Below are 26,142 nucleotides of genomic sequence, written 5' to 3' on the forward strand. Positions count from 1 at the left end.
AACTGCACTATGTTACTCTCATCAAAGAAAACATCTCTCCTAACAATCACCTTGTTCGTCCGAGGATCAAACAAATGATAGGCTTTCACTTCAAAAGAATAGCCCATAAAAATCAAGAGATCAACTCGAGAGGTGAGCTTTCCTATCTTGTCAGCATCAGAAATGTGTAAATAAAGCACGACTACTAAAAACTCTGAAGTGAGAAATAACATGCCAAGAAACAAAAAATGCCTCGTACGGAGCCTTTTTAGAGACTGCCGCAATCAGGCATCACTTGAGGACATACACTAATGTATTAAAAACCTCGATCCAAAGGCGCTCAGGGAGCTCTCCTGCAAACAACATAAAGTGTCCATATTCATGATTGTCCGGTTCCTACGCTCTACAACTCCATTCTGTGCAAGGGAGTTGATAGAGGTGAGCTGGCATGTAATGCCTTGCTCCTATAGAAACTCAAAAAACTCGTGGGAGTTAAACTCACCACCAGAGTCACTCCTCATAGTACCCACACGACGACCAGTCTCATTATAAACCAACAGCACCCAAGCACTCAAATAAGTAAAAGCATTGGACTTGTGCTTAAGGAAGTAGACCCACATGTATCTAGAGAAATCATCCACTATCAAAAAGTACAATGCGCCATTTAAGGCAGCAGTGGATGTGGGACCAAGATCATATGAAGAAGAAAAAGAGGTGGGTTCTGCAACAAAAGTGATAGATTGCCTCTCGAGATAGTTTTAGGCTTGGAAGACCCTCAACCATCTCCTAACGTGATAGATCATAAAGAGAGTCGTAGCCAAGATGTCCTAAGCAAAAATACCAAAGACGCTCAAAGTCTGTAGACTTCCATGTAACGACCAAAGCCTCAAAGCGATGAAACTCCAAATTATCGACAGTAGGCTTGGTAAGAAAGTGGGTCATGTGGTAAAAGCCATTAAGTTGTGCCTAGCCGCGAGCAATCACTAAACCAGTTTGAAAGTCCAAGACCTTGACTGTACTCGCAATGAAAAAAACTGCTCGCCCCAACTGGCAAAGCTACTGAACGGACAACAAGTTCACTCCAAGCTGGGAGACATGATAGACATCATTCAACAAAGCGAGATCAAAATCCAAGTGAGTAGAAAAACTGACGACGAGTGTGATGCACCTGCACTCATTCACTCACTCAACACGGCACAGAAAGGTAACATGATATGTGAGAGTAAGATATACTCTTGTATTATTCAATGTAAGAAATGGTACAACATAGGTATATCCCAAGACTACACCCTTGTGATGCCACACATATGAGGGTTCACCATTGGGTATAGGGAATCACACGTAGAGTGGAAACCAAGCAGGGCTCAAAGTCGCTACTACTCTCTATATAGGTGTTTTTGGTATGATGGGTAGCTCCACTGTCCATAAGCTAAACAGATACTGACGTGCTTGGCTATGAGTGGGCCTTTGCACGCACCTCATCAGGAGACAACTCGTAGATGTAAACGAGACTCACATCCAACGTCTCTAAGGAGACGATATGGGCCTCTATAAACCAGTCAGACAAACCCTCTGGAGTTGAGTAGTTCGCCGACTATGATGACTGAACGGTGGCAGTGTGGGTCTAGCCTTGCCACTGCCTCTACTGAGGGTGGCCACCACGCTACTTCCCTTGTTGGAGATTACCTAACTGGGGTGCGAGGGTCTGATTCTTGGATTTCGATCGTGTGCCTCTTGACTTAGATTGACACTCGTTATCATAATGGCCAACCTTTCAATATTGAGAATACCTATTCTTCTCAGGTACATTCTGTCATCTAGGTTTAAGTGTAGATTGATTGGTTTCTTGGGATTCACTAGCCTGTTGTGATTTTGATTTTGATTTGAGTTTTATGTGCCCTTGCCCTATTGCCCCCTCTGAGAAAATGCAACAAGAGTCCCCCTTATTGAGGACGTGTTATAAAATTCATTGAACAACCGTCGAATAAGCCAATAGTTGGCACTCAAACTCATAAAATGTAGGCATATAAGGCTGTGAAATCACCTGCTATACAAAATGGATGTTGAAGCTAGGAGTGAAACTTAGGCAATAAGCCATACATAAGCTTAACAATAGCGAAGGCATTACGAGCCTTCCATGAGCGGACAACCTCGTATGAAACAAGGGCAGGATCAAGTTGAGGTTCCAATCCCTTGCACTAAATCCCATAGGTTCTAAGAGTCTTATACATACCTTACCAAATTTGACTAAGTGATGTAGTTTGACCCGTTGAAACGAGTCTTGTCATTAAATGCATGCTTGGCAGATGAAGAGCTAGAACTATAGTGTCTATGAAGATGGATAGATGGAATAATATGGAGGATAAGATGGTGATGGCGGTGGTGGATAAGAAGTAGAAGGAGGTAAAGATGGATAGGAAAAAATAGGCTATTAATGTCTAATGAGTGCTAATTACTACATAGATAAACGGACATAGGTCCATATGATTCCGTTGGTATAGGTGGAGGCACTGGGACACAATAGCCTTGTCTAAATGTTAGCTGAAACACAACATAATGATTGGATGGTCCACTAGGTAATTCCATAGAGACAAATTGCGATATCAAATGATCCACACTCCAGTATGTTTGGGATGCACTCCCAGAGGGATAACCTAAATGTGTGTGTGTGGAAGGTCAAGCCTTTGTCATAAATATACCACCCAAAAATGGCTATATAGAGATCATAAAGACTATGCCTAAATGTGCAAAACCCCCCAGTGTGGTGTGTGGTGGATAATGTGGTATACTTAATAGAAGTGGAAAGGAAGATGCAATAGAAGATGAGGGAGGGATGACTTAGGGCCCAAATGAATTTGTGATGGATGTTGTTGTGGGAAACATGATTGTTTCTTTTGTCCATTAAATACACTAGATGAAGATGCACCTACTCCACATTAACCATGAGAAATAAAATCATTTTCAAATTGAAAAAGTCCAAAAGTTTATTCATGAAATGTGAAGGATGCAGTCATAGATTTGAAAAGCCCCAATTTTTATTGGGTAAATGATGAGAAATTTTGATAAAAATCAAAAAAACCCCAATTTAGTGTGAACTACACCTTAAGAATTTTAAAACTTCAATTGATTTAAGTGTAAAAACCTTATGGGGCTGATGATGTGTCAACCAGTCAATGGGCCAGTGTGGACAAGTGGGTCACTCAAACTTACATTGGGAGCCGCTGGTTGATGGGGCACGCGTCGGGGCAGACAAACTTGACGGGCCAGGACAGCGTAGACAGACTTGACAGGTCATGTGGATGTGACATCTGCTAGTCAACAATCAAGAACGATTGGCGAGTTGAGTGTCGACACACAGGACATGAATGCACATGAGACGGGCTGCAGGTCAAACCCTTCCAGGGCAGTACTCCATAGGTCAGACAAGCCACAAGTCAGTTGTGGAGGACAGGCTGCAAGCAAGCATGCAGACAGGAAGTGCAAAACTTTCTCCTCCTCTTTTTCTCCTCTCGCAAAACTAGGCAGTGCTCAGCAGTATTTCTGCTACTTGTTTCTTTTTCTCCTCCTTTTTCTTTTACTTCTTCTTCTTCTTCTTCTTGTAGCACAGGCACACAAGGACAGGCAGCACATAGCTCCTTCTTCAAGCCATACTTTCCAACAGCACCATGCTTCTTGGATTCTCCTACTTTGATACCATTATTGGGTATGGAGCTCACATGTGTGACCAGCAGGCTATGGCAGATGGAACTCCATGGAGAGTGTTGGGAATAAAGGCCTCGTGCCTTTAAATGTGCTCGGGTGTGAACACACCCTTAGCGCTTGTACTTACACATATATATCTATCTAAAAACCTAGAGGTACACACTCCTCATTGTACCTTAAAACGTGCACACTCTCTGCTTTGCTCTCACCCACTCTCTCTCTGTTTCTCGCTCTTGCTGCGCGTAACGATTGACTGTCTCAATTTCGTGCCTAACCCGTCACTACAAACTAGTATTAGAGCGGGCAAGGAGTGCACACTTCTCGAGACCTCAGAAGTGTGCCGGGCTGCAGAAGGCGAGCAGGTTGTGAAGTCGTGGGTAACAGTTGCTGCAGGCACGACAGGGTAGCTGGCAGGCGAGCTCTCGGCAGGCAGCTAACTGATAGTCGACAGGAGTGTTGACTGTCAGACGAAGCCAGCGTGTAGCAACCAGCAGGCGACGTTGCAAGCCAGATGATGACAGGGCACGCAGGGATTAAACGCGCCACGCCAATGACCAAGCGCTAGCATGACCATCGAACAGTAGTCGCTTGACGGGCTCGTGGCGGGTAGGCCCAGGCAACATCCGGTCGGCGACCTGCACGGGGTCAACAAACCCCGTCACACCTTTCAAAATCTTTTTTTTTTAAGGAAAAAAAATCAACTTCTACCCCCTTTTCTTGACGAGGTTTCACGCGCCAGGCACAAAAGGTCAGATTTGTGCAATGGTGGTCCAAAAAATTTGTGCAATTGTAGTCCATAAAATTTGGAGCTTTTCCCAAATTTGGGGAATGCAATGTAGGACACACAAATTTGTCTCAAAAATTGCAGGAATTTGTGAAATCTTGCCTCCGACATTTGGGGCTTTTCATGTACATGCACAAATTGGGCTGAAATTTACCCAATTTCTCAATATTGATGCACATTGGACCCCGTGCAATTTGGGGTTTTTGCAGTTTGGGCAAAATCTGTGCAACATTTGGTCATTTTATGTACATGCAAGTTCAATTCCATGCAATTTGGACATCAACACTTTGTAAATTTTGGAGGTTTTTTCTGAAATTGCCCTATTTTGGCAAAATTGGCATGTTCTATGCATGACAGAGAAAATGCAAATGTGTGGCTGATGCTTTGAGCACAAAAATTTTGGGGCTTTTGACCGTGCATGTCAAATTTTATGCCCGTGGGTACATGTACAACAGAAATTGCAGCTAAATTTTGGGATTTCTCATGTAATGTGATGCATATGCCCTTGCAACAGCCGTAATCAGTTGTGGAATGCTGTAGCACATGGTTTGGTGCTTCTAAAAGTTTAATTACAAATCTGAAATCTGTGCTTCCACATGGTTATTTATTGCTGGTTGGTACTTGTTTGTACCTTGGTCACTTGGGTGACAGTTTTGGGCCTGCATTTCCTTTTTTTTGTCACATTTGGGCTGAGAATCATGGCTGGCAGCAATGACAGCAATAATCTGATGCACATGAAGAAGCTTGAAGGAGCACACAACTTTGCAGTTTAGCAAAAACCGTGCTACAATATCCTATTGCAAAAGAAGCAGGCAAAGCCGATTAAAACCAAAGGGGCAAAGCCCATGGACATGGAACAGGAAGATTGGGATGAGTTAAATGAGCTTGCACGCTCAACCATCGAGCTATCGATTTCTAATGCCTTGCTGTTTAACATTGAAGGTTTGAATTCTGCATATGCTATATGGACTCAATTGGAAGAACTGTATGCACAAAAAAGTGTTGCAAGCAAAGTGTACTAGCTGAAAAAGCTTATGGATTTGCGTATGAAAGAGGGTACAGCAAGGTCTACACATTTGAGTGAGTTTAACTCCATTTTCAGCCAGCTGGTTGCCTTGAAGTTCATGATTGATGAGGGATTTAAGGCTACTTTCTTGCTTTGCACTCTACCATAGAGTTGGGATACATTCAGGACTACTATGAGCAAATCTAATCTGATTCTTTTGTATGCTAATGTAGAGAGTGCTCTACTCATGGAAGAAATGAATCTGCAGAACAATACATCCAGAAAGTCTTCCAGTGCTTTGCATACCAGGGGCAGATCACAGCAGAAAGGCAAATCTGATAGCAAGTGATGCAGTAAATCACCTGGCAACGATGTTGAATGCCACCATTGTGGTAAGAAAGGTCACTTTAAATGTGATTGCTACAAATGGAAGAAAGAGAAAGGAAAGGGAAAGAAGACAGATGATAGCAAGAGAAGAAAGACAGTCAGCCTAAGAAGAGCAATGTCAAAATTGAAGAGGTGAATGTAGTCACTCATAACAGTGATAGTGGGAGTGACGTACTCTTTGTCTCTTCACACTTTGGTGCACATGCTTTACTTGCAGATACAGATGATGACATGCATACCTGGATTCTTGATTCAAGTCCTTCCTTTCATATCACCCCTCATCAAGAGTGGTTCTCTGACTATACAGAGGATCGACCTGGTGTTGTCCATCTTGGGGACAACTATGCATGTGACATTGTAGGTATTGGCAGTGTGCAGTTGTAGTTTCACCATGGCTCTATCTTTACACTTCAACATGTACAGCATATACCTCAGCAGATTAGCACAGGACAGCTAGATGATGATGGTGTTTATACCACCTTTGGTGATGGAAAATGGAAGATCTGCAAGGGATCTAGAGTGATTGCAAGAGGTTGCAAGAGTGATACTTTGTATCCACTTCATGTATCTAGTGTGCGTAACCATGTTGTTGCCGTGACCGAGCAACCAAGTATTTCTCTGTGGCATGGCCGGTTGGGACACATGAGTCAAACAGGAATGAAAGTGCTTTCTCATTTGGGTTACTTGCCTTGTCTTCCTTATGCTGATTTTGAGCATTGTGATCATTGTATTTATGATAAACATGCACAAACGTATCATAAAAAGTCTCTTTCTTTGAAATTTTCTCCTCTAGAGTTAGTACATTCGGATATATGTCAGATGCCAAGATTATCTTTAGGGGAAAATAAATATTTTATCACATTTGTCGATGATGCTACACAAAAGGTATGGGTTTTCCCTATTCGTAGCAAGGATGAAGTGCTTGACAAGTTTAAAAAATTCTTGGCATTGGCTGAAAATCAATCAGATAAGACACTTAAGTGTCTTCGCTCTAACAATGGTGGGGAATATGTGTCCAAGGCCTTTCAGGTATTTTGTGACAACAAAGGAATAAAGAGGGAGCTCACTACCCCTCATAATCCACCCCAAAATGGAGTTGCAGAGCGAATGAATCGGATCATAAAGGATAAGGTCCGTACAATGCAGTCTCATGCTGCTTTACCCCATGGTTTTTGGGCAGAGGCTGTTATAACAGCCGTTCACTTAATTAATCAGTCACCAAACAAGTCTTTGGGGAGGGGGGGAGTTCCCCAAGAAGCGTGGTAGGGCAAGCCACCTTCGTATACTCATCTGACAGTGTTTGGCTACGAGGCTTTTCTACACATTCGTAAAGAAAAACGCAGCAAACTCGAGCCAAAGTCTTGTAAATGCATTTTCCTAGGATATGGCGACGAGGGTGAAGTGGGGTATAGATGGCGGGATCCCGAGAAAAGAAAAGTAGTACGCAGCAATGATGTTATCTTCCGGGAAGATCGCATGCATAAACAGCCCGAAAAGACTGAGGAGGTCCGTAGGGTTGTATTCCGGGAAGAAATACCTTTTGGACAGCAAAATGTGTCCGCTGTACAACAGCAAATACCTCCTGTAAATTAACCTGTAAATGTAGAAAATGATGCTGGAAATGATCAGCCAGCTATTGCCCATGATAATGAGCAACTAGATGTGCAGGAACAACTAGGACAACAAGCTGTTAATGCTGATTTGCAAGCTGAAATGCCAGGACAGCAAGCTGAAAATGCTCAACAACAAGCAAACAATGATCATTGGGTTAGGAGATCGTCTAGGGCTACTAGACAACCTAATAGATTCATTCCTGGTGCAAATTATGTGGCTGATTATGTCATGTTGGCAAACTGTGGTGAATAGTCTTACTTCAAGGAAGCAATGGACAGACAGGACAGCAAGAAATAGTATAAAGCCATGTTGTCAGAGATGGAATCTCTTGAGAAAAATGGCACTTGGGACTTGGTGCAGTTGCCTAAAGGGTAAAAAACACTTCCATATAAATGGGTTTACAAGATGAAGGTCACTTCTAGTTCCTCACCAAAGTACAAAGCAAGATTGATTGCAAAGGGATACAAGCAGGAGCATGGAATTGACTTTGATGAGATTTTCTCTCCCGTAGTCAAGATGACTACATTGAGAACCATTTTGGGCTTGGTTACAGCTGAAGATATGAAGCTCATACAAATGGATGTAAAGACTACATTCTTACATGGTGATCTGCATGAGGACATATATATGCAATAGCTTGAAGGGTTTGTTGAACAAGGGAAAAAGAAGATGGTATGTAAACTCAAAAGGAGTTTGTATGGACTGAAACATGCACCAAGAGAATGGTATCATAAGTTTGATACATTCATGCAATCTCAAGGCTTTCATAGAAGTCAAGTGGATCATTGCTTGTACACCAAGAGGGCAGCAGATGGCAGCTTGATTATCTTGGTTTTGTATGTTGATAACATGCTGATTGTGCTGGCAGGGATACTCATGCCTTGGACTCACTGAAGCAAAGTCTTCATGGCAGCTTTGACATGAAGGATCTTGGTGATGCAAATCACATTCTTGACATGCGAATACTCAGAGATAGGTCGACAGGCTTTATCTATCTCAGCAGGAGTATATCTCCAAGGTTTTGCAGCGTTTCAATATGGAGGGGTGCCTCCATATATGAAACTCAGTGCAGAGGACAGCCCTACATCTGATGATGAAAAGGTTGAAATGGCCAAGATACCATATGCTTCAGCTCTTGGCAGTTTGATGTATCCTATGGTTGCTACACATCCTGACATTGCCTTTGCAGTGGGAGTGGTTAGCAAATACATGGCAACCCTTGGCAAGAAGCATTGGGATGCAGTGAAAGGTATTATGAGATACCTCGAAGGCACAAAGGAGTTGTGCATCTGCTTTGGGAAGCAGAAGGCATATGTTGTTGGCTTTACGGATGCAGACTATGCTGGTCATGCGGATTGCAGGAAGTCCACTTCTGGATATGTGTTTACTTTCACAAGAGGAGCAGTCTCTTGGATCTCCAAGCTACAAAAGTGTGTTGCATTGTCTACTACAAAGGCAGAGTATGTGGCTGCCACTTAGGCATGCAAGGAGACTTTATGGCTTTCATGTCTGGTGGGAAAGCTTGGTATCACAGTGTTACCTGTTATCCATTGTGATAGTCAGACTGCTATCATGCTAGCATGGAATCCTGTCTTTCATGCAAAGACAAAGCACATACAGGTGAAGTACCACTTCATTAGAGACGTACTTGATAGCAAGAGCATTGAGCTTGTCAAAGTGCATATAGATGATAATCCTGCAGACTTTCTCTCGAAGGGTCTTCCGGCAGAGCGGTTTGCTCATTGTCGACAGATGATGGGAGTTGGATAAATATATGTATTTCAGCTTTGTACATACTAATTCTTTTCTCCTCTTAAGACACATTGCCTTTAGGTGGGAGGTTGTTGGGAATAAAGACCTCATGCCTTTAAATGTGCTCGGGTGTGAATACACCCTTAGCACTTGTACTTACACATATATATCTATCTAAAAACCTAGAGGTACACACTTGTCATTGTACCTAAAAACATGCAGACTCTCTGCTTTGCTCTCACCCACTCTCTCTCTATCTCTCGTTGCACGTAACGACTGACTGTCTCAATCTTCGTGCCTAACCCATCACTAGAGAGAGAGAGAGAGAGAGAGAGAGAGAGAGAGAGAGAGCTCTTGCAAGTATACACACACTGAAAGAAAGATAGATGAGATATGTGGGATGCTTTTGTTTGCCTTCAAATCTTGTGAGTGCAAGAGAGGAGAGTAGATTATAACAGAGGCAATCTGGATTTAATGCAAAATTGAAACTGGGCACTTTGTTTAAAAAAAACCTAAGCAAGGGGGCAACTTCCTTATACATTAGACCAAATGGATACAAAAAAGAATTGATACAAAAAGAAGAGAGTCCGAGACAAGACACAAAGACTGAAAGGACATGTAATGCATGGAGAAGCCCTTCGAGTGCCGTGCCAACCCTCCCAGCACCACACCAGCCCATCTCAAGACTACCAGCTCTTGCCAATCATCACTCTCTCCTGCCACACAAGCCTGCTCAACAATGTGTCAGCCCATCCCAATGTCAATCACTCTTCCAGCACCATGCCAGCCCATCTCAAGACCACCTCCTGCCAATCATCACTCTCTCCTGCCACACAAGCCTACCTAACAATCTGTCAGCCCATCCCAACGTCGATCACTCTCTCGCTGCCCAATAATCTCTCTCTCTCTATCTCTATCTCTCTCTCCCGTCAATTATCAACCCCCCTTCATATTTTGTCTCTCTCTCTCCACCCAACACAACTGTTTTATCTCTCTCTCTATCCACAAATGTTATGTATACTCTTTTGTTAGCCCTGCCTATTTTATTGTCACTCTCTCATCTCCTGGTTGTGAACTTCATCAAAGTTTGACAGAGACATAGGAGCTCTACCTAAGTTTTGTATGCATTTCTTCCATTTGTGCATATTTCTTGTGCATTTCTTAGGTTTGCTAGTCATTCTCTAGCCCCTGCTAGTGCGCGACTGCCCCATGATGTCCATGTTAGCATTGCATCTACCACGTCAACATTTCGAATGCTATGGACTGCATTTATTGAAAGCCCTTAGCTAACTGAGACCACCTTGCCATAGGAAAGATCCATCACGGATCTAACCACCCACTTCCCTCAAGGAGTATGTTTAATTTTCTAATTATCCTAACGTATGTTTAATTTTCTAATTATCCTAACACAATTTAGTTGGATATATAAAAGTAGATCCGTTAATTAATTCATTAAATAGTGCTTCTTCACATAAGTTAAGTACAAACATGAATACAAAGGCAAACAATCTTTTTGGAAAACAAAATATTTATTTTATAATTATTCCATTCCATACTTGGACTCTACCTAAAGGCTAAAATAAACCCACCAAGTCCCCCCTCACCTAGGATCGTCAAATTGTAGGGATTGTTGTCGTGTATCAATGCACATGTGAGATGTAGTGAGGTTCCTCTTAGCGCTTGATTAAAAGTTAATCAAATGTGCTAGTGTCACTTGCACATGTGAGGTGCAAGTTAATTATTTCACAATGTAGGACCAAAGACCTCGAGATATCAATTGGTGCCAATAGCAAAAGTTGTAATAAATTATACCTAACAAGTACTACATGGCATCTAGTGTCAAATTTGGGCCTAGTCCAATTTATTGGCCACTAATGTCAATGGTGGCTTTAGAGACTAGGCATTAACTAATTAATGAATGCCCGTCTAAGGGTCAGTAACTGCTCAGGGATACTTGGAAGACAAATTGACCCGGCCAATATAATTATTGGCTAGTCAAATTAATTTTTTGAGAACTAGAATAATTATTAAATTAATTTTCAAAATTAATATTCTGAAAAGTAATTTAATAAGTTGGATAATGCTGAAAAAGGGGATTAGAAGGCTACCACTTGGCAAAACTTGCTCGTGCAAGTGGGAAAAACGTTTCCAAGAGTTGGTGAAAGTCTATTCCAGCCATTGTGAGAGAGAGAGAACGCTGTTAGAGAGCAAGCAGAGACTGCTAATGTGATTTGCAGCCACCAAGGATCAATCCTACACCATGTGATAGTAGATTGAAGCCCTCCAGAAGCATGTGACAGTAGCCCAAGGTCCTTCTAGTGCAGATGATAACATACAAGAGGGGGCAACATTCTTTCTAGTGGTCCTAAGCTATAGGTGACAACTTCCATGGCTATTTGAGCAAGGCGACAGTAGTTTTTCAACATTTCTTGCGATGAAACTCTAAAATTTCTCTCTCTATAGCATTCTCTCTCATCCCCCAATTCTCTCTCAGGTTATCTCAGCATTTTCCAACAATTTAAGCAATCAAAGGAAGAGATTTGAGTCAATCTCTACTATGAACACTCATTTACAGCAAAAATTAGGATTTGACAACCACCACGAGATACATGCCTAGAATTAAGGGCCTAGCACTTGAATTCTAGCAACTGAAATTGAGGAATGTCAAGGAGATTCAAGAGACCAACCAGCCCATATTAGATTTGGGGCTGAATTTGTCTTTCGGAGTAGGGTGAATGCAAATCCCCAAGAAAACCAAGGGGCAAATTGGTCTAGAGGCACTTGGATTAGTGGAGGAGATCAAAGGATCTCAATTGTACTCCTTCCATTTGTATAATAAGATAAAGAAATACTGCAAGGGGCATCAGTTTGGGGCCAACAAGGTGTCTAATGTACAAGATTAAAGTGGTAAAGTGTGTATTTTCAGCTTACGTGAATTATGTTTACTGTAATTAGTATTTAATCAGGTTATTTGTCACCCTATCCTAGAATGAAGGCTGGTTTCATGATTACATTGCTAGGACACCATCAATTTCCTCGAATTGGTAGGCTCGGATTGAAGGTCAGAAGCTTTACTCTAGTGTTGAAATTGTATTTAGCTAAGCAATACAACAAAAATGTCTTCAGATAGTGAGATGGAATCAAGCAAGGATGATATCCCTCGATCTAAAAATTCACAAAGTGTTGGGAAAAATGCAATGTTTGATCTTGGACAAAGCGCGCAACACAAATAGAAAAATTGATAACGTTGGTTTAGACCAAAATGTGGGTCCTTCTAAGCCTTTAGAAGCTGGTGATCAACAAGAGGAAGAGGGATTTGATAATTGCTAAAGATCAACTAAGGACAGCACCTAAAATGTTTATGCAATTTTGAATTGGCAAATGATCCTCAATTCATGTGCCTTTTGAAATCCTTAAAGGAGAGCAGCAAAGGCAAGAAGAGGAAATCGTCTTCAAGAACTTCAGGACAGCAAAATGCACCGAAGGATGAGCCAATACAACATGATGTTCCAAATGTGAGTAGTGAGCATAAGCAAATGATGCCAATGTGGCAATCAACGCATATGCAAGGCCAACTTAGAAGTGCCAATTCAATGCTTTTTGGACAGCAAGGCATGCATGAAATTATCGGGCAACCAACTTACTTTGGTGGTGGCACTAGTTTCCATGCTATGGTGGGTCAAGACCGCATATAGGGATGTATGGCAAAACTCCTTATGATATGCAGCAACCAATGCGTTGTATGCAAGGCTCAATGTATCTAGATATGGTTAGTAATATGCATAATCCCATATATAACAATGTTGGTATGATGCTAGGGTGCAAAGTGGCAAGTTTGGTAATTCATATCTACGGCCCATTATGTTTGAGACTTGTATTAATGCTAGTTATGCAAATGCTCCATATAGTATTGGTCATGAGAAAAAATGCAGCTAGTAATGCATGTAATGTATGGGAAAATGTATCTTGGTATGGGTGGTAGTATGCAAATTCCCATACACAATCACATTGCAATGATACACAATATGCAAACAAGAATGTTTCCTAATGCATCTGGTGCTCCTAACATGTCAAGTACACATGAGGGGCTAGTCAACTGGATGCAATGTTGCATATTAGTTAAGTTGGAATTGCCGCAATGTGAAAGTATAAAACATCACAATGCTTAAGGGGACAAAAGACCTACAACCTAGTGAAGGTTTCAAGGCAAGTAAAGTTAAAGGTAAAGTTTCCATATGCTTCTTGTTTTGGTAAAGCTTCAACATTGTTTCACCAATAGATGCAAAGTAGATAGAAAAGGATAACTTGGTAGACCATCCTCAGTTGTTGCAAATTTACCGAGATGCCTTTTAGTTAGAGCCGACTTTGATTCATGCTAAGTTGGGTTCAACAGAGCAGGGGTCCAAAGCATTGCCTAATGCTCAAGTGGGAGGTAGCACTTCCACTCCATCAATTTTGGACAACTCTCGTATGTATTGGATCTCGATGTGTTCAACATGCATCCAAGGTACTATGCTAACAGTATGTCTACCATGAGGTCACTACTCATTGTACTAGTCACTGTGAGATGTATGTAGATGAGTATGTGTTTTACCCAAGAATTGAAACTATACTTTTGCATCAATTTAGAATCAATTTGGCATGAGTTTTTGCCTCAATTTTGAGACAAAAATTCTAATCAATTTAAACTCATTTTTTAATCAAGAACTATTTGTGGTCACTTTGGGATCAATTTTGCATTAGTTTTTGCATTAGTCACTAATCAGTTTGGGATCACATTTGCAACAATTTGTGATTAATTCTCTTATCAGCAAGTGATCATTTCATGATTAGTTTTTACTCAATTTTCAATGGTCTACAACTGGTTCCATGGACAGCAACAAGTTAGTAAATGCCATTGACAATTTCAGCCATGGTTTATGTCGAATTAATGCTTTTCTATGGTTGATAGTCACAACAGTTGAGAAACATGAGTTATGGATACATCCAATGGATTTCTAATAACAATTCTAGGCTAGTTTTCAATTTTATATTATGTATATGCTAGCTGAAATTTTCAGCAAGTTTGGGACATATGCCATGGTTGGACAACAATGGTAATGTTGTGTGACTGTAATGCCTTATAGAAATTCCAATGCAATATGCTTTTCCTTTGGCACAATACAATCGAGAACAATTCCAAAGATTTCAAGGGGATGGTTTGTCACAAGGACGTGAAATTTTATTGCTTTGCTTAGCATTTGATTAAAAGTAAATCAAATGTGCTAATGTCACTTGCACATGTGAGGTGGAAGTTAATTATTTCACAATGTGGGATCCAAGACTCTGAGATATCAATTCGTACCAAAGGCAGAAGTTGTAATAAGTTATGCCTAACAGGTATTGGGTGATGTTGTGCTAAGAAATGCACTTAGCCACTTAAATAGCCCCAAAACATGCCTATTTTAGGCTTATTTTAGCCAAAACCCTAAAATGGGGAGCGGATCGAGAAAGTTAAGTGGGAGAGGATCTAGAACCCTAATTTTCTATAAATTGGCAGCCAACCCTCCACTCTTTTACAATCTCGTTTTTGCAGGTTCCAAGTGTTACCAGCTTGCTACCCACACCCCGGTCACGGACCACATCTCAGCCCTTGTTGTCCATCATTGTTCCCTACAGTCTAGCGCTTGTTTCCAGCCCTCCACACGCTCATTGCTGTTGTTTCTGCCTAGCGACTGACATACACGCTGATTGCTACTATTTCTAGCGCTTGTTCATCTGCACTGCTGTCATACAACCTACCACGCCAACAAACTGTTGCGTTTGCAGCTCCAGCTGTCGCCCTGACAATTTTCTCTCTCCTATCTGCAGTCTTTCACTCTCCTGCATGCTGTCCTACCTGCGTTTTTAGTCTTTCTTTCTCCTGCAGGCTGTCCTGCCTGCGTTTTCAGTCTTTCTCTCTCCTGCAGACTCCATTTTTAGTCTTTCTCTCTCCTGCAGGCTGTCCTACCTGCGTTTTCAGTCTTTCTCTCTCTTGCAAGCTCCGTTTTTAGTCTTTCTCTCTCCTCACTAGTGTTCGACATTCGGAGGCTGCCTTGCTACGATTCGGGATCCGTTCAGAGTACGACACACCCTCCAGCTCATTACCCCTGCCCTAATCCTAGAGATACAGGAGTTCGAGGTTCAGTATTCATTCACTGCATAGTGTGTTTGCTGCATGAGCATCGTATTATTAGTAGTCATATCATTTCATTTATTCATTGTGTTCATTGTCTCTGAGTTACTCTAACCCTAACCCTAACTGTGTTCTTTTTATCGGTCTGTGCTTTGTCGTACGGTTTCTGTTTATGTTTCTGTGTTAGGGTATTTTTTCTTTACATGTTATCAAAGCATGGTACTCTCTGAGAAACCTAGGCCTTTGATCTGAAAGCTCTTCGCAAGAAGCAAGAACAACAGTAGGTTCAAATGACTTCGAACACATCAACACCGATTTAGTCTCCATATCAACCTATGCCGAGAACCGAGCGAGTGGGCCGATCAGCTTGCTCCACAAAGTTCCGACTCAGGTGGGAGAAACATTTGAGTACATGGAAGAAAAGATAGGCAAGCTGACCTCTGAGGAATATAAACTGATCATAGTCTATCCACAAAAGAAGATTGAGGAGCTCGACCGAAGGATTGCCTTTCAACAAAAGCTTCTAAATGAAGGTATGCATGGATTTCACTCTTCAAATGTTGCGCGTAAGTTTGATGATGTTGCAAGACCGTCAAGACTTCCATTAGGGATGGGCCCCCCTCTTGGAGAGCAAGATCCGGAGTATGTTCCATTTTTTCAAACTCTTCTGTCCTCTCCGATGCAAGGTACTTTTGATTCGTCTTTTGTGCCTTCTTCTTTTACCTCTTCTGTTTTGCAATATACTGGTAGAGATCATGTGGAAGAAAGAGTCCAGTCTGTTGACTATAGAAAAGGTCCTCTGGAGAACCAATTCTTGTATGTTAACACATGTCGCGGGGATTATAAGAAAAAGCCAGGTAACTCTTCTTTTGTCCTTCCTTCTTTTCCGTCTACTTCACATAATCAGAATGAATTTGATATTCCTTTCACTTCATTACATGGTGTATCATCATCTTCGCAGTTTCATTTTCAGTCTTTAAATGATAAAAATGAACAAAAAGAATCCGCATCTCATACACCTCACTTTCAAAATCCACCCATCCCACCACATTCTTACGCTGCTTCACTACTTCCATTTACACCATTTACATTTCCATTTCAAACACCTCATCTCACACCGCACATCACTCCGGGGGGTTATGGAAACATAAGCACATCCTTTAGGACCTCATCCTTCCCTCAGCCACGTGGTGTTCCATCTACCTCATACACACTTTCGGGATCATTGTAGCCTGGGTATCCCACTCAGTCTCTCCCGAGTGTGGATTAGTTGCCTCCACAGTTTGCCTCCATGGCATTGCCTAGTGGACCTTCTGGTCATAATGCTGTGTCCCAGCCTTGCTTTGGACAAGGCTATTGTGTCCCAATGCCTCCACCTACATCGGCATCTTATGGAAACATTCATGTTTCAGTGCCTCCGCATCAATCGGCACTCATTGGACACTCACAGCCTACTTCTCCCTACCCACCTCTTCCCCCTCCTTCTTACTCTTATCACACACTCTCACCTCCACCATCTTTCCCACCATCATCTTACTCCACCCACCCGACACCTCATGGTTCTAGCTCATCTTCTGCGAAGAATGCATTTAATGACAAGACTCGTTTTAACAGGTCAAACTTTACTACTTGGTCGAATTTGATGAGACATGTCCTTGATTCACAGAACCTATGGGATCTAGTGCAGGGGTTGAAACCCCAACCCGATCCCGCATTTGTTTCATACGAGGTCGTCCGCTCATGGAAGGCTAGGAATGCCTTCGCTATTGTCGAGCTGATGTAGGGCTTATTGCCAGAGTTTCATTCTCAGCTTCAGCATTTTGACTTAGCATCAGAGCGATGGGCACACTTGACTGACCGCTATGCGGCTCGAGATAGGACTTGTCGTATTAATCTTGACCATGAGCTTCAGCTTTTCAAAATCACTAACCGGGATGACTAGAAAGTCAAGTTGGCTGAGTATCGGCGTCTCCTCGCTGAATTCTCCACTACGGGAACTCCCAAGTCCTTTGACGATCAGGTCACATTGTTCCTAAATAAACTCCACAAGAAATACTTCAATTTTATGGAAGGAATAGTTACAAAGCCTACCATGCCTACATTCTATGAATTTGAGTGTCAATTGTTGTGTTATGCACGGTTATTCGATCAATTTCATATGAATTCCTCTTCAGAGGGGGCTCTTCTTGCTCATTCTCAGAAAGGGCAACAAGGGAAGGGCAAACCAAACCAAACCTCCACTCAAAATCAAAATCAAACTCAAACTCAAAAGCTAAATCAATCTGGGGATTCTCAAGGAAACTCCCAGTCACAACTTAAACCTGGGTGGTAGAATGTACATAAAAAGAATAGGTATTGTCAACATTGTCAAAAGGCTGGCCATTTTGATGACGCGTGTCGATCAAAGGCACGAGGCACAACACCAAAACCTAAGTCTCAAACCCCTGCCCCTCAGTCGGGCAACCCCCAGCAGGGGAGACAGAGTGATGGCAAGGGGCAGTTTAAAGGTCAGACTCACACTGCCACTGCACAGTCATCTCAGTCGACAACGTTCTCAACTCTAGAGAGCTTGTCTGACTGGTCTGCACAGGCCCATATCGTCTCCATAGAGACATCAGATGCGAGTCTCGTCCACATCTGTGAGTTGCCTCCCGACGAGGTTACTGTAGAGACACACACGTCACAACCGAGTACTTTAGCTCCAGTTTGGATTGTGGACAATGCAGCTACACATCACATGACTCCTATAGAGGACATTTTCCATACTCAAGCCCCTGCAGCCGGGCGGATCCGTGTAGAAAACAACGCCTCGGTCAAGATTCAGGCTCAAGGTTGCGTCAGTTTTGCCACTGACAAGGGTCCGGATCTAGCTTCGCTGGACAATGTATATCATGTCCCTCAGCTTGGGGTGAACCTGTTATCTGTTCAGCAGCTTTGCCAGTTGGGGCGAGTAGTTTTCTTTACAGCGACCACAGTAGTCGAGGTCCTTGACTCTCTGACTAGTTTAGTGATTGCTCGCGGTGAGGCACAACCTAATGGCCTATACCACATGACACACTTTCTGACCGAGCCGACTGTTGAAGGCTCCGTGTTCCATAGCTTCCAGGCCTTAGCCACATCTCGGGAGCCTACGCACAATGAGCGTCTTTGGCATTTTCGCTTAGGGCATCTTGGTTATGACTCACTTATGAGTTGTCACGCCATGAGCTGGTTGAGAGCCTTTCACGTCTGAAGCTAGCTCGAGATGTCTGTAAAGTCTGTCAGCTCGGGAAGCAACATCGTACCCCATTTCCTCAACAGTCTACACATAGAGCTGAGGAGCCTCTTAGATTGATTCACGTTGATCTTTATGGGCCGACATCCACTGTTGCTTTGAATGGCGCGCTGTACTTCTTTTTGATAGTGGATAATCATTCTCAATACATGTGGGTGTACTTCCTTAAGCATAAGTCAGATGCTTTCACATATTTTTCTGCTTGGGTGCTATTGGTTCATAACCAGACTGGTCATTGTGTTGGGTGCATGAGGAGTGATAGCGGTGGTGAGTTATCTCCCACGAGTTTTCCGAGTTTCTACAGAAGCATGGCATTTTTCGCCAGCTCACCTCTACCAACTCCCCCTCTCAGAATGGAGAGCTCTGTTTTTAGTCTTTCTCTCTCCTGCAAGCTGTCCTACCTGTGTAGGCTCCCTTGCTACGATTCAGGATCCGTTCGGAGTACGACACACTCTCCAGCTCATTATCCCTGCCCTGATCCTAGAGATACAGAAGTTCGAGGTTCAGTATTCATTCACTGCATAGTGTGTTTGCTGCATAAGCATCGTATTATTAGTAGTCATATCATTTCATTTATTCACTATGTTCATTGTCTCTGAGTTACTCTAACCCTAACCCTAACTGTGTTCTTTTTACCAGTCTGTGCTTTGTCGTACGGTTTCTATTTATGTTTTTGTGTTAGGGTATTTTTTCTTTACAAGTGATACATGATGTCAAATTTGGGCCTAGTCTAATCTATTGGTCACTACTGTCAGTGGTGACATTAGAGACTAGACATTAACTAATTAATTAATTAATGCCAATCTAAGGGTCAATAACTACTCAAGGATACTTGGAAGACAAATTGGCCTAGCCAATTTAATTATTGACTAGTAAAATTAATTTTTTGAGGACTAGAATAATTATTAAATTAAATTTTAGATTTAATATTCTGAAAATTAATTTAATCAACTAGATAATGCTAGAAAATGGGATTAGAAGGTTGCCACTTGGCAAAACTTACCTACTCAAGTGAAAAAAACTTTTTTAGGAACTGGTGGAAGTCTATTCCAAACATTGTCAAAGAGAAGGCGGCTATTAGAGAACAAGGAGAGACTATGCTTATGTGATTTGCAACCACCAAGAATCAGTCCTACAGCATATGACATTAGTTTGGAGCCTATTAGAAGCAAGTGACAACAGCCAAAGGTCATTCTGGTGCAGATGACAGCATATAGGAGAGGACACTAGTCTTTTTGGTGGTCCTAAGCTATAGGTGACAGCTTCCATGGCTGTTTGAGCAAGGCAACAACAGTTTTTCAGCATTTTTTCGATGAAACTCTAAAATTTCACTCTCTAGAGCACTCAGAAAGGAGGAGTAGCAATAGGTGGAAACTGTTACAAAGACCAATATCACATGATGATGGGGATGACTCAGCTTCAGCCTTACATAGGTTTGCACAAACATCTAGTGAATATCATGGTAATTATGTTAGGATCATTAGAGAATAAAACAAGGCATTGGAAGTAAAATGTGAGGCAGCAATGACTACTGTAAATGAAGCAATGAAGAAAGATACTGAGTTACAAAAGAAACAGAAGAATTTCAATTTAGAGAAAGGCGATATCTAGATGAAATTTCACTTCTAGAGTTGTATTTATGGAAACAAAAGTTGAAATTAGGTAGTGAGGAGTTACAGATAGAACAAGCCTTACCTATAGAGAGGAACAAGGTGAAGGCCAATCCCCAAGCAAACCAAGGGGCAAACTGGTTTGGAGGCTTATTGGTTAGTTTTGACAAAAAGAGGCACTTGGATTAGTGGGGAAGCTCAAAGTATCTCAATTGTACTCCTTCCATTTGCAAGATAAAATAAAGAAATACCACAAGGGGCATCAGTTTGGGGCCAACGGGGTGTCCAATGTCTAAGATTAAAGTAATAAAGTGTGCATTTTCAGTTTACATGAATTTTATGCTTGTTGTAATTAGTGTTTAATCAGGTTATTTGTCACTCTATCTTGGGAGAAAGGTTGGTTTCAAGTAATATACTTGCTCTACAATCAATGCATATGCCTCCAAATTCTTCAACGTTGCTCCTAAATGCTAATCCGAAGAAGACCAATGAATAAGGCCTGCCCAAAGAGGGGAGAGAACTCTAGGAAAGGAAAGGGAAGTCTAAGGGAAGAGGAAAAAATTAAAATGCTGCAAAGAAGTCAAACCAAGAAGTAAGATGCAAGAAGTCTGAAGACCGGGGAAGGGGAGAAATCTAAAGGCAAGAAGTCTAGAGACAAAGAAGTCTAGGAAAGAGGAGAAGTCAAACAAAGAAGACTTGAGTCAAGAATTCTGGAGACAGAGGAAGAGGGGAGACTAGAAAGTCTGAAGAAAAGAGTTGAGACAAAGAAGTCAAGTCTAGACAGAGAGGTCTATGTCTAGAGAGAAGGCGTAGAGCCAGAGAGGTCTCAAAGGCAAGGGGCAAAAGGCAACAAGTCTAAAGAAAAAAGAAGAGAGAAAGTAAAGCCTATAGAGAAAAGGGAAGAGTAAAAAGTCTAGAGACAAGGGGCTAGAGACAAGAAGAGGAATGGAACCACACAAACCATCTCTACATGGAACATGAACGTTGGGAAACCAATACCTTGGGAACTCAAAGTAAACACATTGTGGAAGGGAGCTAAGCATCATGCAATCCTTTTAGTGGAGCCTCTTGGTGATTCCTCAAGGAGAAGAATCATACACATAGGTGTAGAGGTCAATATTAATTAACCAATCTGTGCTCAAAGCATGGAAAAAACCACCCATGAAGTGTGTGCACTTCAACCTCATGGTGACCAATGGTTACAAGGTTTGCTAACCTCTAGGAGCATTGAAATACTCACCTGTCAAAATCACACGGATTAACTTTATGGTAAACTTGGTGGTCATGAAAGGTGTAGATTATGACCTCCTGCTAGGCCACCCCTAGATGCGAAATACTCGACTTATTGAAGACTAGGGCAACAGACTGGTCTTCTTTACCGATAGGTGCAAGGTTGTAAAAGTAGAAACGGAAAGCTAGAAGACCACACTTGTCAAGCCTGATGTCATCTCGAGTATACTCTAGGAAGACACAAGCTACACATCTACAATTGCCACTCTCAACAAGTACATTTCTTACCTTGAAGATGAACATGACTAGATACACATCCTTGCCACTTTGAACTTACATTCATGGAAGAGAACGAATACAAGGAAGCCTACAAAGGAATGATTCAATAGGTAGAGCCATAATCATCTTTTCAGGAAAAATACCTGCACTAGAATGAATCTAATACTCACAACAACCCAAAAACATCGGAGGTAGAAGAGGACGTATAGTTGTATTGCTAGAGACCATGTCTCCTTTTAATCAGGCTTCCTACATATCTATGACGATCAAGCAAAAATGTTCAATTGAGATTCAAAAAATGCACAATATCTCATATTAAATATACTTGATGAGCTGCTGGATAACGACTCACAGGATCCAAGGAAAGCTTTAACTGTTGGGAATGATGCAATTTGGGCAGCACATATAATTTTTGACAGTCCTTCAATAATGGTTTTGAGACCTTGTGGCATCTAAGAATTAGCAACTAAGAAGTAGACAGCCCTTCTTAATGGCTTGCCACTAAGACGTAGCACGCACTTGTACCCTACTGCAAATGTCAATCATCGTTTTCAATCAATATTCAAGGAAATTATTTTATCCACAAACTGGTCATAAATGAAAATTGAAAATACATGTCCTGCCTTGCCCAGGGAACTGAATCTGCCATAAGTCAATAGAAAGTAGAGTAGGCAAGACCTTTTGTTATATCTGAACCTCCACCTTTTATCTTGAGGTTTCTTGGCACAGTATTTGGTTCGACTATTGTAAGTAATGGTTCAAGTATCTGCTAATCAAAATGACCCCACTTCTAGGTGTTGTCCACTGACCTCTGATTCTTTAACTGCTGTCAGCGATTATTGTATAATGGTCCATGCTACCAAAAACAACAAGACCAAATAGCCATGTTCTGTTGTACATAGTTTAGCAAGCAACACTTTTGAGGGAGAAAAGATGGGTGCAAACAATTTTGAAGCTTGCAAATCGGGAGAATCAGACCTTGTTTTTGAATCCAAAGGAGACATAGGAAGACAAACATGCGTCAAGTCTTGAACATCAAATATGGGTACATGTGTGATATCTCCACAAAATAAACAAAAAAGAAAAGGTTTGAGATGTCTAAATAAAAGAAGATTTTCCATTAATGATTTTACCACATTTATGGGGGTAGAATGGCCAAATTTTCAAGTTTGAGTCCACTACTAAAGGCGTTTTTGGGATTGTTCCTACCATATTAAACTCTAATAATATTTCACATAATATTACATATTTATAAGCAAAGTTCCAGTAAGAGATGAAGAAAATAGTGCAAACCTGGACTTGTTGTACTACTTCATGCTCATCAGCATCCCCCAGAATTTGTATGTAGGAATTCTTCAAAATATTTGAAAAATCTGTTAAGATGGGAACCTCACTCAGCTACTATATCTGGTAGATGAAAATTTTGAATAAGGACAAGCTAAGCCTATTTGACATCTTACATAGATGATACTCCCCAAATCTTGGGCTGCTTAATATTCTTTTCAAATGCTGCGCATTTTCAGCTGTAGGCCGCAGAAAGCATACAGCCTTCAAATGAGTCATGTACTCCTTGGCTCCCGAACCAATTGTCTCTACCAAAAATACTTCTTTCTGCAGCAACTCTGACTGACTGAAGACTACACTGATGATGCTTACCTGTACCAAAGTTAGTGATCATCAAAAATAAAGCAGTAAGAAAATGCCTTCAGCTACAAAAGCACCCTAAACCAAAAGCAGTCTGTTTAAAAAAGAAGTACTTGTAGGAGAGAAATGCCAAATTGAGACAAAACTTCATCAATAGCAACTGGAGTAGCTTCTTGTCAATTTCAAGCTAGAAGAACCTAACCTCGCACAATGGTACAACAATTGATTGATTTGATGGGTCAGCTAGAGAAGGCTACTGAGACCTTTTAGAAATGACTACGTCTCGATGAGGGAAACAGGTATATAGTCGTGTTTGGAGCAAAGGTTTTAAATGAGACATATCCGCAGTACCCTGATTGCACTCCAAGACTGCCATGAACAGGTTAGCATTGCATTCTCAGCCTGTTTTCACTCCACATTTTCAGCCAGTTTAAGGCACAATCACAGATGACATCTGGGTGCCACATTTTCGCATGCTGATTGGCCATTATTTGGCACTTGCAATGCATTGCAGCCAACCATTGGGGAAGTCAACAGCGTGTTGGTCATTAGAGGCAACAATCAGTCAGTTTCTACTATTGCCGCCTATATAGGTGGCTGCTCCACATGTGCATAGAACCCATCCTATTAATCACCTTCATCTTCTCCTCATCGTGCCATCATCTACATCCTCTCCTTCCTGCCTTGGAGTTCAGCACACTCACTGACATGACCAGCTCACACATGTAGAGTCTGAGTGTGTGTGGCCTTCCTTGGATTTTCAGATCAGAGTTTGATTCCTGCATCATCATATGTTCCTCTTCTCTCACACTCATTCTCTCTTTGTTTGGTTTGCTTGCAAACTCCACACTCACATGCTATCATCATTTGCAAAGTGTGTGACACCAAGAGATCTTAGCCTCCTGCATTTTATCCCTACTCCTGCATCCCCCCACCCACCGTAGGTCCTCTTCTCAGCCCAATCGTGCTGATCACTCAAAGGATTTGTCAAGGTGTCAACTAGTGAATCGTGTGCAGCAGTTGTCATCAAATGCATCCTTTTCATTGCAGATTTCAAATGATCAACAATGTCAAACCACTATGACACATAGGATCATGTGGATTAAGACAAGGACATCTGTGAAGACCAACAAGACCATGAGGATCTATTAGTAGTCGTGTGTCATGTATGGCCATCTCCTACGTGTGAGCATCGATTTGAGTCAAACAAGGATATAAGGAGCTCTAACAAAGTCTTTGTCCATCATTTTATAATCGATTGTCCTCTACTGTGACAACCAAAGTGCTATTGCACTAGCTGGTAACCCTATCATCAATCCACGGACACGACACGTTGGTATGCACTACCACTTCACCAAAGAGCAAGTTGAGTTGGGCCCCATCCGCCTAGAGTTTGCACCTTTTGCAAACATTTTGACCAAGCTAGTCAACCATCCGATTTTTCAATATCTTCCACCCAAGATCAACATAACATTAGGCAGCCAAATATGATTTATCAATAAAGTGATTGCTCATTTGTTGTCTACGTTCATGGTTATTCACGGAAAACCATTGCCTTACTACCCTCAGCCAAACAAACAAGCCAAAGCAACGAACAAAATCCCAATTAATATACTAACAAAAATAATTTCAGCAAGCAACTAGGATAACAAGCTTATGGCAACATTGTGGGCCTATTAAACAGCCTACAAAACAACAAACTGGCCAAACCCCATTTAAATTAACATACTATATCAATGACATAATGCTAGTGAAATTCTTTGTTCCAAGCTTGAGAGTAGCTATGCAAGAATGATAGGATGGGCAAGAAACTTGGACCAATTGCTTAATGGAACTAGAACAACTATTTGAAATAAGGCTATTGGCGACACATGCCCTAATCTATAAAAAGGCCAAATGGAAAGCTTGGTTTGACAAGCACATCAAACAAAGGGACTTCAAAAAGAGAAATCTCGTGTTCCTCTACTCCATTAAAGGCCATAAACAGAAGATAAAATTTAGAGGTCTCAACCCTGTCTACGTGCATATGCCAAATTGGCAAAACCAACAACATAGAACTTGAGACTCTTGATGGAGAAGGCATCAACTTTTTCAATGCTAGCCGCATCAAAAAGTATTATCCACCAACACACCCATTACATGAACCACCCATGATATTGCCACCAATTGACGTGCGTGATGTGAAAATTACAAAACTCAATCCCAAAGACGACAACCCTATACCAGCAACGTGGGGAGCAGGGAGCTACATATATAGACTGGACATGGAGGGGTTTTGAGAAGATGTGGCACTAAAGATCAATGATTAGGGATTATAAACAAGATGAAAAGTGACTCTTGCTAGCTCCCTTTCTATAGAGTTGGGTGGGTGTATGAACAATGGTGATAAAATTTTATAGTTGATTTAATTTGGCCTTTTCGGGACTGTTCTAGAGCTGAATAAATTTGAACTTTAATTAGCACTTGTTCTTTGCCTGGTTTAGCCTTGGTTAACTGGTTTGGCCCAAAATATAGTGCTTCCATTGTTCTCTCTTCACTCTACTCTCATTCCTTTTCAGCTTTTGCTAGAAGCTATCGCATTCCTAACATGATTTCAGAGCCTAAAATGTATATTGTTAAGCCTTTACCAAATATTCTAGTCATTTCTCAAACGGATCAAGAGTTCTCCACCAGCCCAGCACATTCACATTTCCTTAGTGTAAAAAGGATCAAAATTTCCCTACCACC

The 26,142-nt window shown here is 41.6% G+C and overlaps 1 protein-coding gene across 2 annotated transcripts in view; it reads right to left on the bottom strand.

The window, feature by feature from the left end:
- Positions 1 to 26,142, bottom strand: part of VPS45 (vacuolar protein sorting 45) — a 45,094-nt gene that overhangs the window by 17,850 nt on the left and 1,102 nt on the right. For both annotated transcript variants that reach the window (XM_087670930.1, XM_087670932.1), the window contains exons 2-3: positions 23,232 to 23,427; positions 23,065 to 23,144 (exon numbers count right to left, since the gene is read on the bottom strand). In XM_087670930.1, coding sequence (XP_087527056.1) covers positions 23,065 to 23,144; positions 23,232 to 23,427 — 276 coding nt within the window. The remainder of the gene's footprint in view (positions 1 to 23,064; positions 23,145 to 23,231; positions 23,428 to 26,142) is intronic.

Source organism: Lygodium microphyllum, chromosome 28 (assembly GCF_053477565.2).
Source record: "Lygodium microphyllum isolate KBCC chromosome 28, Lygodium_microphyllum_v1.1.10, whole genome shotgun sequence".
Lineage (NCBI taxonomy): Eukaryota > Viridiplantae > Streptophyta > Polypodiopsida > Schizaeales > Lygodiaceae > Lygodium > Lygodium microphyllum.